This window comes from Bombina bombina, chromosome 4 (assembly GCF_027579735.1).
Source record: "Bombina bombina isolate aBomBom1 chromosome 4, aBomBom1.pri, whole genome shotgun sequence".
NCBI lineage: Eukaryota > Metazoa > Chordata > Amphibia > Anura > Bombinatoridae > Bombina > Bombina bombina.
In genome coordinates, this window is record NC_069502.1 from 786656988 (window position 1) to 786678635 (window position 21648).

The following is a 21648-nucleotide window of genomic DNA, read 5'->3' on the forward strand; positions in this document are numbered from 1 at the left end:
GTTGGCGATTTAGGAGTTAATAGCTTAATTAGGTTAATTTTGTTGTGGGGGGTTGGTGGTTTAGGGGTTAATATACTTTCTTAGGTAGTTTGCAATGTGGGTGAATGGCAGATTAGGGGTTAATAGTTTAATTAGGCATATTGCGATGTGGGGGTTCGGCGGGTTAATATACTTTATAAGTTATTGTGGTGGGGCATAGCGGTTGACAGGTAAATGTTGCGCATGCGTTAGGTGTTAGTTTATATTTTCAGGGAGTTACGGTGCTCATATTTTCAGGGCTGCGTAAGTCCTTGCCCTGAATATGTGATAGCAACTTGCAACGCAATTCTATGTTAGTTTATGGGAGTAAAATTAGCGGCCGATGGCTATGCAATAGCAAAACCGGACTAAACACTGGCGTCGCCGCATATGTAATCTCGCCCATGATTACTAATCACCATTTCACCATGTGTGTAGTAGTGTTATAGTAAAACGTTCTAGTCAGTGAATTAGAGCATTTCAATATTCTACCGTTATGTTCCTTTAAGTCAGTGTTTCCAGTCCTCGGGACCCTTAACACACCAGATATTAATTATATCTTAAATAGAGCACAATCAGCTGTTGGATGAGCTGATTTAATTCACCTGTGCTCTAGTTAAGATATAATGAATATCTCACCTGTTAAGGGTCCTGAGAACTGAGATTGGGAAACACTGCTTTGAGTCAACATAAAATAATAAACTGTTATTAATGAAAAACTGGAGTTTTCTTCCCTTGAAATGAAGTTGTGTGCTTTATAAAACATACTTAATAGTATGATAACATCTCAACATTTTGTGTATCCCCCTTTTCATGTAGGTAAAATATGTTTTTGTTACATAAGCTAGAAAACTTTATATAGTTAGAGTTTACTTACAAATGCATTTGACCCATTCCTTAAATATTTATATATAAGAGATAATCTTCAAGAATGGACAGAAAGATATGTACATAGTTAAATATTCAAACTAGCATTAAAGGGATATTGTACTCAAGAATATTATTTCATCCACATGAACAAGCAAGATTTACATATGTTGACTTAAAACATGTGATGTAAAAATGAATTAATTTAAATTTACCTGTTACTTCCTACTAATATTCATTGCTGAAGGACGATTATTATGATTAACGCAACTGATACACTGTAGAAAAAAAAATCAACATGTTTAGATGATGCTTTTGCATATGGATGACAGAACTTTTTGGCATACCGTTTCTATTTAATTAAATCAACTATTTACAAAAATGGAGTTCTAAAACATTTTTTTTAATCATAAATATTTATTAATTATTATACATGTTTTATTCCAGCTAGCAATGGAAACAAAAATCGTTACCAGCAACCATCAGCACATGATCTTCAAAAACAAGATCACTTGAAAACAAGGAAAAATGAGGTCTCTCAATCAATATTACCTTCAAAATCTACTGCAGAACCTACACTGGACTCCTCAGAACCTAAGAAAAGCCTTTCACATTCAGTGACACACATTGACAAAAAATCTCAGCTCCCCAGCAGTAAAACTCACCCTCATTCAAACATAGAGACTAAAATATACATGACAACTTCAACTCCTAAAAAGTTAGCACCAGCCTTGACAAGACGAAATCATCCACTTTCAAATAAACCATTTACATCTGTTTCAAATGCTGGAAGGAGCCCATACAAAGTCAATCCTTTTGAGAAAAAAGTAAGTGCCCTTTCAGTAGATGAGGATGATAAAACTAAAGATCCAGAACTAGATGGTTCAGATATTGACACTTCCTCAGAGAAGGATCTGCCATCTAAGAAAGTTGTTGACATTACTGAAAGCAAAGAAGAAGAAAAAATAAATACAGACTATGTTCCATCAAAGAAAGTAGAAATTATAAAAAAAACTAAAGTATCTCACACTCATATTGATTCTACCAACAAAAAGACTGAAAAAAGTAGTCATGCAGATACAATCACAGATGAATATGATTTAGCAAGAAGCAGACCCAAACCATCTTTGTCCCCAGCTATAAAAAGAGACAGTTCCACTAACCACAGAAAACCTTTAAATAGACTGCAAGGGAATGGTAGATCAGGTTCTAATTTAGCTAAATCGTCTTCACCAAATCAGCCAAAATATATTCCTTGGTCATCTATATTCACTGAAAAAAATGAAGAGAAAGACATAAACAAAAAAGAGAAATCACAGTTGAGTCCAGCTGCCCCCTCCCAAAAATCATCAAACAGTGATAACCAATACTTAGAACAAACAAAAACAGAACCTAAGCAACGTTCACAATCCAATTTAGAAAGGGCTAAGGAGTCATCTTCTGATTCCATCTCTCAATTTAGAGAAATTAACCCTCTTAATGGGACTATTAAAGAGAAAAAAGAAAGCCAAGGTAATAACAAACATTCAGAATTTCCCCATAAAAGGCAAGATTTAACAAAGACCGCTGATTCATTAAAATCTTTTCAAGATAGAACTTCTAGGACAAAACAAATACACTCTTCAGATAAATTTTCTGATAATATACAAGTTATAGACAGAGTGAATGAAGAAAAAGAAGTACAAGTGTATTCTAACACAAATAATAATAATAATAAAACAGAATCTACCAAGCAATCTCTAATTTCAAAGTATAAAACATTAAGGACAACAGCTATAAGTGCTTTAAAGACTGCACCTACATCTGCTTCACCTTCTGAAATAAAAACCACAAGTAGTCCTAGCAGATCAAATTTAAGGGAATCATATAAATATGGCACGTTTAAACAGGTTTCTGATGCTACTGTTAATAAACAAGCCTCTGTTCCATCACTTTCTGGGCAGTCAGCTTTATCATTATTAGAATATTATCGGAGAAGAAGTAACCAGGTAAATTTTAACATTGGTAGTAAATTAACATTAAATGGTCAGTCAAGAAATCAATTAAGTGTAACTACACAGACTACAACAGTGTTTACTACAACTACAACAAAAACATTACCCAAAGAAAATGTACATCTTAATAATAATGAAAGGTCAATTGATGTCAACACTGAGAATGAAGAATCTCATCCGAGATCACCTCTTCCAAAAGCCCCCTCATATTCTGAAACTGGCCAACACTCCTTGACTTTGGTTAAAAATCAGAAAGCAAAATATCCAACTACTCAAACAGAGGATGAAAAGCCATCTTCAGCATCACATACCATCCCAAATGAGAAAACAGATTCTTTTGAACTGCCTGTTAAAAAAGAGGATTTAACTAGTAAATATGAACAAATTAAAAAAGCAATTAGTTCTAGAACCCCAATCAAAATTAATAAATATGATTCTCCCAGCATTAGAAGAATTGGTCATACATCAAAACAAATAGCAACTGATGATGATTCTTCTGCCCGTCATAATCCCCAGTCCTCAGCAGCAAGTAAGAATAGCCAATTAACATCTGCTACTTCTCATTCAAGCAATGCAGATCTCGCTGATAGTGATAAAGAAGTGAAGGAGAAACAAACACCAGTGCTTGAATCTCAAAAGACTTCTCATTCCGAAATGTCCTCTCGATCAAGCACAGTCTCTAAAGTAGGTACTGCATTACCTATTGGAAGAGTCAAACCCATTAATTCACAGGTCATAATTAAAGATGAAAAACATCAAACTAATAATGATCCCATCTCATTGTTTCAATCATCTAATTCATATCTACCAAATAGTAGAAATAATAGATTTAGGAAACCATCAATAAATAAGCCTGAATCTCACCCATCAACTATATTATCTACTGCTGATACTCATATCCAACATAATACTGAGAAAGATAGACATATCCTACCAATTACGACAATCTTAACCTCAGAAAAAGAATCATCTCCGCTGTCAAGGACACAGCATATTCAAAAGGAAAAAACAAATCTGATAATGCCTGGTAGAACAAGGACACAAAATGTTACAAAACAATTTGAGTTACCTTCAGAAGATAGAGATCACCACAGACATATTTCTGATTCTCTGTCTGATCCAAAGCTTTCAGTTGCAACTGATGATCACATTCATAAAGGTTCTTTAAAATTTGATCAATCAGAAAAAGAGAAATATCCAGTTTTAACTTCTAAGACACAATTATCTACACATGCATCTTCTAGTGGGATTAAAAATAGCAATACGAATGGGAATGTTTATGAAAATAAAAGATTAATTGACACTTCCATTTCTCATGAAAAATCTAGCAAGCTTGAAGATGAAGAAGGGTTACATGCTCCTCCAATCATAAAAGAATCTACTGACAAATTACCTAGATTGTCAAATTCAAATGATAATTCAAAACTTTCTATTTTATCAAGAAAAGTAACCATTCTAACAACTACTCCCACTACCAGAAGTCATCACCAGAGTTCTACCAGAGCTTCACCATACCGTTTACTTCCATCACACTCAAGACGACTGCATATTGGGAGGGCATCATTTTCCACCACTGCACGTTCTCCAACTATTTCTCTTGTTCGTAGTACCACTTCTCCTGCTCGAACACTTCCTCCTACTATTTCTTCAACACCATACCAAAGATTACAAAATTCGAGACTACAATCTCCATTACGAAGACAACAAATAAGACGTTACCAAAGACCAGGTAATACTATTTAAATGAGCATTATTATTATTGACATTTTAGAAACATGATACAGACATTGTGAAACATAAGCCATTTTCAGTACAGAATTATAGAAACACAGTAAACTTTTGAAGAAATGGATTTTTCAGTATGGCAAAGATTCAAAACCACACATATTAGCATTATGCCTGTAACTTTCCAGAAATATATGGCTATTAAACCTCAGTTTTATGTTTGTAAGAGTATATATAATGCATATTTGAAACCATTCTGCTTGGTTGAAAGGGCCACTCTTGGACCTGACATTATCATAGAGGTGTAAAAGCAAAGAGGGTATCTGAAAAACTAGGGGACCACTCTTGGGTCCCATATTGGGAAACTCTATAAGGGCTTTATTAGATCACCATCAGCCAAACTTACAATTATCAAACAATATTCCAATTTAATATCCCCTGAAAGTATCTATAGTTAGAGTAGACTACATATAGGATGAGTATAAGGAGTATATCAGGGGAATTGATAAGAATGCTGCATGTTAGAGCTAAATGTATACTAGCTTATAGCTATGTAGTTAGAAATGGCAATGTAATCCTACTTTAAATTGCATGAAATAAATTATTGAAAAAATAGGGGAAGCAAAATGAACTATCAAATGAAAAATAATATCATCAGAGGGAAGCCCAGGAAAACTGGTTTATATAGCTGGTTCTCAAATTTAAAACTGGTGGAGGATTCCTAAAATTATAAATAAATGGCACTTCAACAGGACCAATAAGAGGTATTGTACAGAGGTGACTTTCGAGCCTGCAATGCACTGAGCCGCTATAACTGCACTGAGCCACTATAAAAGAAATAACAATATTATACCAAAGAATTAAATAAAGTTGGCTATAAGTACCTAAATGTTTAACAAGTGGACAAGTATTAAGACCTATATATCTCTTAGCAATTACAGTAATAAGGGTACCTATTTGAACATCCAAGCATGACGAAATGTGAGTATGATGTTGGGAAGCAGAGCACTACTTGCCAACTGAGAGACAAATAAATTAATAGACTATGAATCCCTCTGCCTCCTCTGCAAAACAACTTCTGCAACGCACTTCATCTTTCGGGCTGTCACAATGTACTAACTCCCCCTCTCACAAAAATGGTTACTCCCTTGATCTGATTTTCAGCTATCGATGCTCTCAAAACTTCACAATGATAGTTTTAAACTTCACAAACTCCCCTTTTCCTCTTTCTGACCATCATCTCCTCAATTGTAACATCACATCCCTCCCTACAATTCTCCCTCCTTCTACCCCTCACACCAAACTTTACAGAAGCATTTGGTCATTAAATGAGCAATAGCTCACTAGCTCTCTCGAACCTCTCCTTTCTTCCATCCCCTCCTTTTTCTGCCCTGACCAATCTATCTGCCACTATAACTCCACCCTTACATCGGTCCTTGACAATCTGACCCCACCTACCATAGCTCAGAAATTTCACACTCCATCATCATCAGCCCTGGCATACTCCTCCAACACGGAGCTGACTTTCTTCACTACAAGTTCATCTTGAACTCCTACTATTCTACCCTTAATCTTTATAAGCAACATTACTTATCTACTCTTATCTCTACTCTTTCTTCAAACCCAAAACGTCTGTTCTCACAATCCAATACTCTTCTTCCCCGACCCCCACCTCCTAATACAACTTCTCTATCAACTCAAGATTTTGCTAGCCACTTTAATAACAAAATTGACTCCATCAGAAGTGAAATCAGCTCTCAACATACTACCAGTCTCCCACCCACGCAAAAGCTCACAATCGTCCAAAACCCACATAGCCATAAATGTAGCTCTTTCACCCCTGATACTGAGTAAGAAGTGTCTGCCCTTATACTGTCCTCTCACCACCTGCCCCCTCGACCCCATCCTCTCAAAGCTACTCCCCTCCCTCTCTTCTACCCTTACCCCTTTACTCACACACATCTTCACCCTCTCCCTTAGCACTGGTATATTTCCCTCATCTCTAAAATACCCACTGGTCACACCTATCCTCAAAAAACCTTCTCTCGAACCAACTGCCCTATCCAACTACCGCCCTATTTCCCTTCTCCCTCTTGCCTCAAAGCTTCTTGAACAGCTAGTATATGCACGTCTATCCCATTTCCTTACATTGAACTCCCCTTCTCCCTCCACTGCAGTCTGGATTTCCCCCATCACTCCACAATGACAGCAATTGTTAAGGTTACCAATGACCTACTTAAAGCAAAATCCAAAGGCCACTTCTCTCTGCTTATCCTTCTTGATCTGTCTGCAGCCTTTGATACTGTCGACCACCCTCTTTTGCTCCAAAACCTCCAATACTTTGGCATTTGCGACACATCTCTCTTGTGGTTCTCTTCCTATATGTCTAACTGTTCCTTTACTGTAGCCTTCTCTGGGGCATCCTCTGCCCCGTTACCACTTTTTGTTGGGGTACCGTAAGGCTTGGTCCCCTTCTCTTCTCAATCTACACATCATCATTAGGTTCCTTAATAAAGTCCCATGGGTTTCAATATCATTTGTATGCCCATGACACCCAAATCTACCTCTTTGCACTAGACCTATCTCCTTTCTTGCTAACCCATGTCACTAACTGTCTCTCATATTTCATCTTGGATGTCCTCTCACTACCTTAAGCTAACTCTCTCCGAAACTGAGCTCCTTATTTTCCCCCTTCTTCCAAAATCTCCACCCCCCCATTTCTGTATAACTGTCAATAACTCCATCATTACCCCTACCCTACATGCCTGATGTCTTGGGCTCACACTTGACTCAGATCTTTTTTTCACTCCTCACATTCAGTCCTTGGCTAAAGCCTGCTGCTTCCACCTTAAAAATATCTCTATAAATATTTCCTTACACAAGACACAACTAAGATTTTAATCCACTCTCTCATCCTTTCCTGCCTTGACTACTGCAACTCCATCCTCTCTGGTCTCCCTAGCTGCCGCCTAGCTCCTTTACAATCCATAATGAATGCCTCTGCCAGGCTCATCTTCCTTACACGTTGCTCTTTATCTGCTTCACCTCTCTGCCAATCCTTTCACTGGTTTCCTCTTGCCTACAGGATTAAACACAATATTCTCACTCTGACATACAAATCCCTCAACTGCACTGTCCCCCCCTACATCTCAGACCTTGTCTCCAGATACTCTCCCTCCCATCCCCTTTGCTCTGCTCACAATCTCTTACTCTCCTCCTCTCTTGTTACCTCCTTACATTCCCATTTACAGGACTTTTCCAGACTGGCTTCCATCTTGTAGAACTCTCTGCCCCACTCCACAAGACTCTCCGCTAGTTTTGAAAGCTTCAAGCGCTCCCTAAAGACTCCAATATTCATGGATGCTTACAACCTACACTAACCTTTCCTAACTTCATTGTTATCCCATTGAACCCCTTAGCATGTAAGCCTATGAGCCTAGCTGTTTGTAGGTCACCTTCATAAGAGCCGACTACAACAGTGCAACTCTCGGCCGGGCCCTCTACCAATTTGATCCCTATAAATGTTATATTGTATACCACCTATGTTTATAGCACTGCAGAATCTGTTGGCGCTCTACAAATACCTGTAAAAATAATAATAGACTACCTGTTATACAATAGTGTTTAAGGCCTGCTGTTTCAGCTGCAAACAGCACAACTACAACTTTATTTACTTATATGGAGGATATTGATTAAATAGATAGAGACAGTTGGCAGAGTCTAACCCCATCCATCAGTTCTAATATCAATCATGAGTGCAGGAGACTTTCTGGTATACTAGAGCTATGGAATATCATAGGCCTTCGACATACTTGAACATCCAGTGTCTAGAACAAAAATGTAGAAACATTCAGTATCTAGAACAAACATGTATAAACGTAGGTGAAACCTGTTTGCAATAGGCACAAAAAATTAAGTGACAACCCAAGATTTTCATCAACTCAAATATGTCAAGTTTATTTGACGTTTCGCGGGTTAAAACTCCCCTTCTTCAGAACAATAACAACACATCACCATCATGCTTAAATAGTGTACAAACAAAGGCCTAGATTACGAGTTTTGCGTTAGAAGCTGTGCGGTGCTAACGAGTAGTTTATGCTCACCGCTTACTTACAGACAGTGCTGGTATTACGGGTTTTTAGAAACCCGGCGTTAACCGCAAAAAAGTGAGCGTAGAGCAAAATTTAGCTCCACATCTCACCTCAATACCAGCGCTGCTTACGTTAGTGGTGAGCTGGCTAAACGTGCTCGTGCACGATTTCCCCATACGAATCAATGAGGAAGAGCTGTCTGAAAAAAAACCTGCAAAAAAGCAGCGTAAAGCTCATAACGCAGCCCCATTGATTCCTATGGGGAAATAAAATTTGTCTACACCTAACACCCTAACATGAACCCCGAGTCTAAACACCCCTAATCTTACACTTATTAACCCCTAATCTGCCGCCCCTGACATCGCCGACATCTACATTATATTATTAACCCCTAATCTGCCGCTCCGGACACCGCCGCCACCTACATTATACTTATGAACCCCTAATCTGCTGCCCCCAACATCGCCAACACCTACATTATATTTATTAACCCCTTATCTGCCGCTCCCAATGTCGCTGCAACCTAACTACATTTATTAACCCCTAATCTGCTGCCCACAACGTCGCCACCACTATAATAAAGTTATTAAACCCTAATCCCCCTAACTTAAATATAATTTAAATAAATCTAAATAAAATTACTATTATTAACTAAATAATTCCTATTTAAAACTAAATACTTAACTATAAAATAAACCCTAAGATAGCTACAATATAACTAATAGTTACATTATAGCTAGCTTAGGGTTTATTTTTATTTTACAGGCAACTTTGTATTTATTTTAACTAGGTACAATAGTTATTAAATAGTTATTAACTATTTAATAACTACCTAGTTAAAATAAAGACAAATTTACCTGTAAAATAAAACCTAACCTAAGTTACAATTACACATAACACTACACTACAATTAAATTAATTACCTAAATTAAATAAAATTAATTACAATTAAATAAAATTATCTAAATTATAAAAACCCCCCACTATATTATAGAAAATAATAAAATAATTACAAGATTTTTAAACTAATTACACCTAATCTAATTCCCCTAACAAAATAAAAAAGCCCCCCCCCAAAATAAAAAAAGCCCTACCCTACACTAAATTACAAATAGCCCTTAAAAGGGCCTTTTGTGGGGCATTGCCCCAAAGTAATCAGCTCTTTTACCGGAAAAAAAAATTACAATTCCCCCCCAACATTAAAACCCACCACCCACACAACCAACCCTACTCTAAAACCCACCCAACCCCCCCTTAAAAAAACCTAACACTAACCCCCTGAAGATCACTCTACCGGCAGACGTCTTCACCCAACCGGGCCGAAGTCCTCAACGAAGCCGGAAGAAGTGGTCCTCCAGACGGGCAGAAGTCTTCATCCAGACGGCATCTTCTATCTTAATCCATCCGGCGCAGAGTGGCTCCGTCTTCTAGACATCCGACACGGAGCATCCTCTTCATCCGACGTCTTCTTGAACAATGACGGTTCCTTTAAGTGACGTCATCCAAGATGGCGTCCCTTCAATTCCAATTGGCTGATAGAATTCCATCAGCCAATCGTAATTAAGGTAGGAAAAATTCTATTGGCTGATTGGATCAGCCAATAGGATTGAACTTCAAGGATTTTTCCTACCTTAATTCCGATTGGCTGATGGGATTCTATATTGAAGGTACGCCATCTTGGATGACGTCACTTAAAGGAACCGTCATTGTTCAAGACGACGTCGGATGAAGAGGATGCTCCACGTTGGATATCTAGAAGATGGAGCCGCTCCGTGCTGAATGGATGAAGATAGAAGATGCCGTCTGGATGAAGACTTTTGCCTTTCTGGAGGACCACTTCCGCCCGTCTGGAGGACCACTTCTGCCGGCTTTGTTGAGGACTTCGGCCCGGTTGGGTGAAGACGTCTCCTGGTAGGGTGATCTTCAGGGGGTTAGTGTTAGGTTTTTTTAAGGGGGGATTGGGTGGGTTTTAGAATAGGGTTGGTTGTGTGGGTAGTGGGTTTTAATGTTGGGGGGGGGAATTGTAATTTTTTTTTCAGGTAAAAGAGCTGATTACTTTGGGGCAATGCCCCACAAAAGGCCCTTTTAAGGGCTATTTGTAATTTAGTGTAGGGTAGGGCTTTTTTATTTTGGGGGGGCTTTTTTTATTTTGTTAGGGGGATTAGATTAGGTGTAATTAGTTTAAAAATCTTGTAATTATTTTATTATTTTCTGTAATTTAGTGGGGGTTTTTTTGTACTTTAGATAATTTTATTTAATTGTAATTAATTTTATTTAATTTAGGTAATTAATTTAATTGTAGTGTAGCGTTAGGTGTAATTGTAACTTAGGTTAGGTTTTATTTTACAGGTAAATTTGTCTTTATTTTAACTAGGTAGTTATTAAATAGTAATAACTATTTAATAACTATTGTACCTAGTTAAAATAAATACAAAGTTGCCTGTAAAATAAAAATAAACCCTAAGCTAGCTACAATGTAACTATTAGTAGTTACAGGTAGTTTATGGGTGTTAGTGTACTTTTTAGCACTTTAGTTAAGAGTTTTATGCTACGGCGTTGTTGTGTTAAACTCCTAACTACTGACTTTAAAATGCGGTACCAGTCTTGACAGGAGAGGGTCTACCACTCACTTTTTGTCAGACTCGTATTACCGGCGCTATGCAAGTCCCATTGAAAATATAGGATATGCAATTGACGTAAGTGGATTTGCGGTATTTCCGAGTCTGGCCAAAAAAGTGAGTGGTACACCTGTACCTGCAAGACTTGTAATACCAGTGAGCATTAAAAAGCAGCGTTGGGACCGGCCAACGCTGCTTTTTAAGCCTAACGCAAGACTCGTAATCTAGCTGAAACATTTTACCTCCCCCTTCCTGTGCACAAAGAGTGGCAAAATGTACATAATTTCTAGTTTTCATTGTATTTCCTGTTAGCCTATAAACCGGAAGTTATATAACTTTACCTCCGGTATTGCAATATCATATATATATATATATATATATATATATATATATATATATATATATATATAACACACAGAGAAAACCCAGCACTCACTTGCAAGCTCTCAGCTAAGATTTAAAAGCAAAACTGGAAAGGTTAGTCACCGCATCTGGCCAAATGGGACAAGCTCAGGTACCACGTCAAGGTCCTCTCCAATACCTGAGACCCTAAAACAGCCACACAATGCAAGCTTTCAAATCCAAACAAACTGAAAACAAAAAAAGGGTGCACAGGAATATGTAATCACCCTAGACATATACAAAACACGGAAGGGAACTGCACTCTCATACCGGACCGGGTACACATCCTATGACCCTGCAACATGCTCAGCCCTGGGTGCCACTGGCACTCACAGGAAGCTGTGCTGTCCCCAGAGCCACAAGCAGTTAACCCCAGACAGGTCTGGGTGCAAGAACCATAGGGAAAATTACAAAACAAATTAATACAACACACAGAGAAAACCCAGCACTCACTTGCAAGCTCTCAGCTAAGATTTAAAAGCAAAACTGGAAAGGTTAGTCACCGCATCTGGCCAAATGGGACAAGCTCAGGTACCACGTCAAGGTCCTCTCCAATACCTGAGACCCTAAAACAGCCACACAATGCAAGCTTTCAAATCCAAACAAACTGAAAACAAAAAAAGGGTGCACAGGAATATGTAATCACCCTAGACATATACAAAACACGGAAGGGAACTGCACTCTCATACCGGACCGGGTACACATCCTATGACCCTGCAACATGCTCAGCCCTGGGTGCCACTGGCACTCACAGGAAGCTGTGCTGTCCCCAGAGCCACAAGCAGTTAACCCCAGACAGGTCTGGGTGCAAGAACCATAGGGAAAATTACAAAACAAATTAATACAACACACAGAGAAAACCCAGCACTCACTTGCAAGCTCTCAGCTAAGATTTAAAAGCAAAACTGGAAAGGTTAGTCACCGCATCTGGCCAAATGGGACAAGCTCAGGTACCACGTCAAGGTCCTCTCCAATACCTGAGACCCTAAAACAGCCACACAATGCAAGCTTTCAAATCCAAACAAACTGAAAACAAAAAAAGGGTGCACAGGAATATGTAATCACCCTAGACATATACAAAACACGGAAGGGAACTGCACTCTCATACCGGACCGGGTACACATCCTATGACCCTGCAACATGCTCAGCCCTGGGTGCCACTGGCACTCACAGGAAGCTGTGCTGTCCCCAGAGCCACAAGCAGTTAACCCCAGACAGGTCTGGGTGCAAGAACCATAGGGAAAATTACAAAACAAATTAATACAACACACAGAGAAAACCCAGCACTCACTTGCAAGCTCTCAGCTAAGATTTAAAAGCAAAACTGGAAAGGTTAGTCACCGCATCTGGCCAAATGGGACAAGCTCAGGTACCACGTCAAGGTCCTCTCCAATACCTGAGACCCTAAAACAGCCACACAATGCAAGCTTTCAAATCCAAACAAACTGAAAACAAAAAAAGGGTGCACAGGAATATGTAATCACCCTAGACATATACAAAACACGGAAGGGAACTGCACTCTCATACCGGACCGGGTACACATCCTATGACCCTGCAACATGCTCAGCCCTGGGTGCCACTGGCACTCACAGGAAGCTGTGCTGTCCCCAGAGCCACAAGCAGTTAACCCCAGACAGGTCTGGGTGCAAGAACCATAGGGAAAATTACAAAACAAATTAATACAACACACAGAGAAAACCCAGCACTCACTTGCAAGCTCTCAGCTAAGATTTAAAAGCAAAACTGGAAAGGTTAGTCACCGCATCTGGCCAAATGGGACAAGCTCAGGTACCACGTCAAGGTCCTCTCCAATACCTGAGACCCTAAAACAGCCACACAATGCAAGCTTTCAAATCCAAACAAACTGAAAACAAAAAAAGGGTGCACAGGAATATGTAATCACCCTAGACATATACAAAACACGGAAGGGAACTGCACTCTCATACCGGACCGGGTACACATCCTATGACCCTGCAACATGCTCAGCCCTGGGTGCCACTGGCACTCACAGGAAGCTGTGCTGTCCCCAGAGCCACAAGCAGTTAACCCCAGACAGGTCTGGGTGCAAGAACCATAGGGAAAATTACAAAACAAATTAATACAACACACAGAGAAAACCCAGCACTCACTTGCAAGCTCTCAGCTAAGATTTAAAAGCAAAACTGGAAAGGTTAGTCACCGCATCTGGCCAAATGGGACAAGCTCAGGTACCACGTCAAGGTCCTCTCCAATACCTGAGACCCTAAAACAGCCACACAATGCAAGCTTTCAAATCCAAACAAACTGAAAACAAAAAAAGGGTGCACAGGAATATGTAATCACCCTAGACATATACAAAACACGGAAGGGAACTGCACTCTCATACCGGACCGGGTACACATCCTATGACCCTGCAACATGCTCAGCCCTGGGTGCCACTGGCACTCACAGGAAGCTGTGCTGTCCCCAGAGCCACAAGCAGTTAACCCCAGACAGGTCTGGGTGCAATAACCATAGGGAAAATTACAAAACAAATTAATACAACACACAGAGAAAACCCAGCACTCACTTGCAAGCTCTCAGCTAAGATTTAAAAGCAAATTTAAAAGCAAAACTGGAAAGGTTAGTCACCGCATCTGGCCAAATGGGACAAGCTCATTAGCAAATCATCTCAGTGCTGTTACATAATAACAATGGGGGGTAGTTATCAACGCGTCTACTTTACCTGCCTTCGCCGGCCCAATACGCCCGCCTAAGCTCGCCTCACATCGCCGCCGCGGACCTGCAAAAATTTGCTTAAGTTATCAAAAAAGCTGTCAAAAAGCCACGCACCAAGTACGGGGCGATGAGCAGCGGATTGTGAGAGTTATCACTCATCCGATCTCGCTGCTCTTCAGCTTTTTTACAGCTTTCTTGCTAGCCTGTCACTAAGCACCCACACTAACTACACTGTTCTACCCCCTATACCGGCGCCCCCGGAGCCCCCCGCAACTAAATAAAGTTAGTAACCCCTAAACCGCCGCTCCTAGACCCGCCGCAACTCTTATAAATGTATTAACCCCTAAACCGCTGCTCCCGGACACCGCCGCAACCTACATTATACCTAGTAACCCCTATCCTGCCCCCCCTATACCGTCGCCCTCTATAATAAAGTTATTAACCCCTATCCTGCTGATCCCGCACCTCGCCGCAACTAAATAAATAGTTTAACCCCTAAACCGCCGCTCCCTGACCCCGCCGCAACTATAATATATGTATTAACCCCTAAACCACCCTAAATAATAATTATATTGTAGCTATGTTAGGATTTCTTTTATTTTACAGGTAACTTTCAATTTATTTTAACTAGGTACAATAGCTATTAAATAGTTATTAACTATTTAATAGCTTACCTAGCTAAAATAAAGAGAAATTTACCTGTAAAATAAAAACTAACCTAAGTTACAATTACACCTAACACTACACTATCATTAAATAAATTATTCCTATTTAAAACTAAATACTTACCTGTAAAATAAACCCTAAGATAGCTACAATATAATTAATAATTGCATTGTAGCTATCTTAGGATTTATATTTATTTTACAGGTAACTTTGTATTTATTTTAGCTAGTTAGAATAGTTATTAAATAGTTATTAACTATTTAATAACTACCTAGCTAAAAGAAATACAAAATTACCTGTAAAATAAATCCTAACCTAAGTTACAATTAAACCTAACACTACACTATCATTAAATTAATTAAATAAATTAACTACAAATAACTACAATTAAATAAAATTACATAAACTAACTAAAGTACAAAAAATAAAAAAAATAAGTTACAAACATTTTAAAAATATTACAACAATTTTAAGCTACTTACACCTAATCTAAGCCCCCTAATAAAATAACAAAGCCCCCCAAAATAAAAAAATGCCCTACCCTATTCTAAATTAAAAAAGTTCAAAGCTCTTTTACCTTACCAGCCCTCAAAAGGGCCTTTCGTGGGGCATGCCCCAAAGAATTCAGCTCTTTTGCCTGTAAAAGAAAAATACAACCCCCCCAACATTAAAACCCACCACCCACATACCCCTAATCTAACCCAAACCCCCCTTAAAATAACCTAACACTAATCCCCTGAAGATCATCCTACCTTGAGTCGTCTTCACTCAGCCGAGCAGCTATGGAACCGAAGAGGAGATCCGGAGCGGCAGAAGTTATCCTCCAAGGGGCGCTGAAGAAATCTTCCATCCGATGAAGTGATCCTCCAGTCGGCGCTGAAGAAGTCTTCCATCCGGGCGATGTCCTCTTCCAAGCGGCGCTGAAGAAGTCTTCTATCCGGGCGATGTCATCTTCCAAGCGGGGTCTTCAATCTTCAATCTTCATCCCGCCGACGCGGAACATCCTTCTTTCCCGACGGACTACCGACGAATGAAGGCTCCTTTAAGGGACATCATCCAAGATGGCGTCCCTTCAATTCTGATTGGCTGATAGGATTCTATCAGCCAATCGGAATTAAGGTAGGAAAATCTGATTGGCTGATTGAATCAGCCAATCAGATTCAAGTTCAATCCGATTGGCTGATCCAATCGGAACATCCTTCTTTCCCGACGGACTACCGACGAATGAAGGCTCCTTTAAGGGACGTCATCCAAGATGGCGTCCCTTCAATTCCAATTGGCTGATAAGATTCTATCAGCCAATCGGAATTAAGGTAGGAAAAATCTGATTGGCTGATTGAATCAGCCAATAGAATGTGAGCTCAATCTGATTGGCTGATTGGATCAGCCAATCGGATTGAACTTGAATCTGATTGGCTGATTCAATCAGCCAATCAGATTTTTCCTACCTTAATTCCAATTGGCTGATAGAATCCTATCAGCCAATCGGAATTGAAGGGACGCCATCTTGGATCACGTCCCTTAAAGGAGCCTTCATTCGTCGGTAGTCCGTCGGGAAAGAAGGATGTTCCGCGTCGGCGGGATGAAGATTGAAGACCCCGCTTGGAAGATGACATCGCCCGGATAGAAGACTTCTTCAGCGCCGCTTGGAAGATGACATCGCCCGGATGGAAGACTTCTTCAGCGCCGACTGGAGGATCACTTCATCGGATGGAAGATTTCTTCAGCGCCCCTTGGAGGATAACTTCTGCCGCTCCGGATCTCCTCTTCGATTCCATCGCTGCTCGGCTGAGTGAAGACGACTCAAGGTAGGATGATCTTCAGAGGATTATTGTTAGGTTATTTTAAGGGGGGTTTGGGTTAGATTAGGGGTATGTGGGTGGTGGGTTTTAATGTTGGAGGGGGGTTGTATTTTTCTTTTACAGGCAAAAGAGCAGTTTTCTTTGGGGCATGTCCCACAAAAGGCCCTTTTAAGGGCTGGTAAGGTAAAAGAGCTTTGAACTTTTTTAATGTAGAATAGGGTAGGGAATTTTTTTATTTTGGGGGCTTTGTTATTTTATTAGGGGGCTTAGATTAGGTGTAATTAGCTTTAAATTGTTGTAATATTTTTTAAATGTTTGTAACCTATTTTTTTTTTTTTTGTAACTTAGCTTTTTTTATTTTTTGTACTTTAGTTAGTTTATGTAATTGTATTTAATTGTAGTTATTTGTAGTTAATTTATTTAATTTATTTAATGATAGTGTAGTGTTAGGTTTAATTGTAACTTAGGTTAGGATTTATTTTACAGGTAATTTTGTATTTCTTTTAGCTAGGTAGTTATTAAATAGTTAATAACTATTTAATAACTATTCTAACTAGCTAAAATAAATACAAAGTTACCTGTAAAATAAATATAATTCCTAAAATAGCTACAATGTAATTATTAATTACATTGTAGCTATCTTAGGGTTTATTTTACAGGTAAGTATTTAGTTTTAAATAGGAATAATTTATTAAAGTATAGTGTAGTGTTAGGTATAATTGTAACTTAGGTTAGTTTTTATTTTACAGGTAAATTTCTCTTTATTTTAGCTAGGTAGCTATTAAATAGTTAATAACTATTTAATAGCTATTGTACCTAGTTAAAATAAATTGAAAGTTACCTGTAAAATAAAAATAAATCCTAAGATAGCTACAATATAATTATTATTTATATTGTAGCTATATTAGGGTTTATTTTAAAGGTAAGTATTTAGTTTTAAATAGGATTAATTTAGTTAATAATAGAAATATTATTTAGATTTATTTAATTAATATTTAAGTTAGGGGGGTGTTAGGATTAGTGTTAGACTTAGGTTTAGGGGTTAATAAATTTATTACAGTGGCGGCGGTGTAGTGGGGGGCAGGATAGGGGTTAATAAATGTATTATAGGTGGCGACGGTGTAGGGGGGGCAGATTAGGGGTTAATACATTTAATATAGGTTGCGGCAGGGTACGGGAGCGGCGGTTTAGGGGTTAAACTATTTATTTAGTTGCGGCGAGGTGCGGGATCAGCAGGATAGGGGTTAATAACTTTATTATAGAGGGCGGCGGTATAGGGGGGCAGGATAGGGGTTACTAGGTATAATGTAGGTTGCGGCGGTGTCCGGGAGCGGCGGTTTAGGGGTTAATACATTTATTATAGTTGCGGCGGGGTCAGGGAGCGGCGGTTTAGGGGTTAATATGTATAGAGTAGCTTGCGGTGGGCTCTGGGAGCGGCAGTTTAGGGGGTAATACATTTATTTAGTTGTGGCGGTGTAGGGGGGGACAGCTTAGGGGTGTTTAGACTCGGGGTACATGTTAGGGTGTTAGGTGTAGACAGCTCCCATAGAAATCAATGGGATGTCTGGCAGCAGCGAACTTGTACTTTCGCTATGGTCAGACTCCCATTGATTCCTATGGGATCCGCCGCCTCCAAGGCGGCGGATTGAAAACCAGGTACGCTGGGCCGGAAAAGTGCAGAGCGTACCTGCTAGTTTTTTGATAACTAGCAAAGGTAGTCAGATTGTGCCGCACTTGTGTGCGGAACATCTGGAGTGACGTAAGAATCGATCTGTGTCGGACTGAGTCCGGCAGATCGAAGCTTACGTCACAAAATTCTACTTTTGCCGGTCTCTAGCCTTTGATAACTAAGGCGAATCAGCCTCGCCACAAATACGCTGCGGAATTCCAGCGTATTTGAGGTTGACGGCTTGATAACTAGGCCCCAATGTGTATCACAAAACATCTATATAATAAACTTATCTATTGCACGTTTTGTGTATTCAACTCAACAAATAAACATTGTGTTGTGACCGGAGGATATTATCATTACATCATATCCGGTTTTACAAAACGCCGGAATCTCTATCTGAGACATCCTTTCCGGTCTACATTGTGTGCTATACATATATCACTCAAACAACTGGATATGTCCTAATTAATATAACAAAATGAGTTGTTTACCATATAACAAGTGTGTTTCAACCTCATCACACTTTATCGTCAAACCGGAAGTTGGAAATTTACGTCACTTCCGGTATTTGTGCATATCGTAACTATACTCAAAACTCAGTTCTGGTGCGTGTTGTGCTCAAAAATTCATAAAATCACAATGGCTAATGCACTATAGGTATGTATAAGGCATAAGCTTATTTGTGTCAATACAAATTGAAAATGTGTTCTCCGGAATACCTTTCCACTCCATCAACAAGTGTAAATAAGTGATATACAATCCTCACTCATATTCACTCTTAGTGATCTACATATCTATCCAATTAACACATTATTTACAAAATATAGGTTCTAGTAGTAGATCATTATTGATCTATTATGGTAAACAATTCATTTTGTTATAATGATTAGGACATATCCAGTTGCTTGAGTGATAAATGTATAGCACACAATGTAGACCGGAAAGGATGTCTCAGATGGAGATTCCGGCATTTTGTAAAACCTGATATGATGTAATGATATTATCCTTCGGTCACACCACAATGTTTGTTGAGTTGAATACACAAGACGTGATAAATGTTTTGTGATATACATTGTTATTATGTAACATCACTGAGATAATTTGCTAATTGAATATTATGTATATAGGATGATATCGCAATACCAGAGGTGAAGTTGGATAACTTCTGGTTTATAGGCTAACATTAAATACCATGAAAATGGGAAATTATGTACATTTTGGCATTCTTTGTGCACAGGAAGGGGTGGGTAAAATGTTTGTTCGTACACTATTTAAGCATGATTGTGATGTGTTGTTATTATTCTGAAGAAGGGGAGTTTTTATCCCCGAAACGTCAAATAAACTTGACATATTTGAGTTGATGAAAATCCTGGCTTGTTACTTATTTTTTTGTGCCTATATATATATATATATATATATATATATATATATATATATATATATATACATATATATTGATATTTTTATATATACTGTATATATATATATATATATATATATATATATATATATATATTGGTTGTGTATGGTCTTTGGCTCATAAAAGAGCTGACCTCCCCTGTGGTTGGAATCACCCCCATCTCTATTGTCTGATCTCCCTCTGTATGCTTCCAAGCAGAGCTTCATTTTTACAATTAGGGATAGGCGAATGTGTTTATATTCGAATGTTAGAACGAATGTTATTGTAAAAATTTGATTTACATAATTTGATAAGAACGAATATTCTTAAACATTGTATAATCGAATGCTATTTACAGTTTTTGAATGTCACTTTCAAATTTGAATGTTCATAATTAGATCTAATGTCCACATTCTAAATTTCTAATGTAACATTCGACTTAACAAATACTATTCAGAAGTTCAATAGTTCATGTGTAGATATAAATGTATCAATTAAAATGTTTCTGTTTTGAATATTGCATAATTCGAATATTAAATTTAAAGAAAGCATTAGAAATACTATTACATTAAACAAATGTTAGAATGTTGTACAAACATTCGAAATTCGAAACGAACGAACAAATGTGTTAAAATTTGTTGCATTTTTCGAATTTACAACTATAAATGTGAATTTCAGAGACAGAGTTTAGATTTGAACTATTTGACTGTAGGTTACACTTAAAATGGATATGAAATCCACATTTTTTTCTTTTGTGATTCAGACAGAAGTAAATTGGAAACTTTTTTTAAATTGTATGATCTGTCATCAAATTTGCTTCATTCCCATGGTATTCTGTGGTGAATAGATCCCTAGGTAGGTGTCTGGAGTACTGCATGGCAGGAAAAAGGGCTGCCCTCGAGCGCTCTTACAAATGGATAACATTCTTGCAAAACTGCTACTGTATAGTACTCCAGATATGTGCACACTCCTGAACGTACTTTCCTGCTTTTCAGAAAAAGATACCATGAGAACGAAGAAAATGTGATAATAGAAGTAAATGGTTAAAAATTGCATACTCTCTCTACTATCTGAATCAGGGAAGCACCATTTTGGGTTTCATGTCCCTTTAAATTTAGGGGTCAACTTATCAGGTTATGGAGCAGCGCTGCTCCATAACCTGTCCACCTGCTCTGAGGCGGCATACAGAAATCAACCCGATCGAATACGATCGGGTTGATTGACACCCCCTGCTAGTGGCCGATTGGCTGCGAATCTGTAGGGGGCGTTATTGCACCAGCAGTTCACCTCTGTGATTATCTTGTATCTAAACCTCTGCAAACTGCCCCTTTTTTCAGTTCTTTTGACAGACTTGCAGTCTAGCCAATCAGTGCCTGCTCGCAGATATATTCACGTGCACGAGCACAGTGTTATCTATATGAAATATGTGAACTAACACCCTCTAGTGGTGAAAAACTGTTAAAATACAATCTGAAAGAGGTGGGCTTCAAGGTCTAAGAAATTAGCATATGAACCTCCTAGGTTAAGCTTTCAACTAAGAATACCAAGAGAACAAAGCAAAATTGGTGATAAAAGTAAATTGGAAAATTGTTTAAAATTACATGCTCTATCTGAATCATGAAATTTTATTTTGGCCTAGACTGTCCCTTTAAGTTTTCATTGACAAACAAATAATAACAATAGCATCAAGCATAGCT

At 38.5% G+C, this 21648-nt stretch overlaps 1 protein-coding gene across 1 annotated transcript in view; it reads left to right on the forward strand.

Moving 5' to 3' along the window:
- Positions 1 to 21648, forward strand: part of FNDC1 (fibronectin type III domain containing 1) — a 425464-nt gene that overhangs the window by 213100 nt on the left and 190716 nt on the right. Inside the window, 1 exon segment of the mRNA XM_053711170.1 lies at positions 1333 to 4608. Within this exon segment, the coding sequence (XP_053567145.1) occupies positions 1333 to 4608 (3276 nt within the window).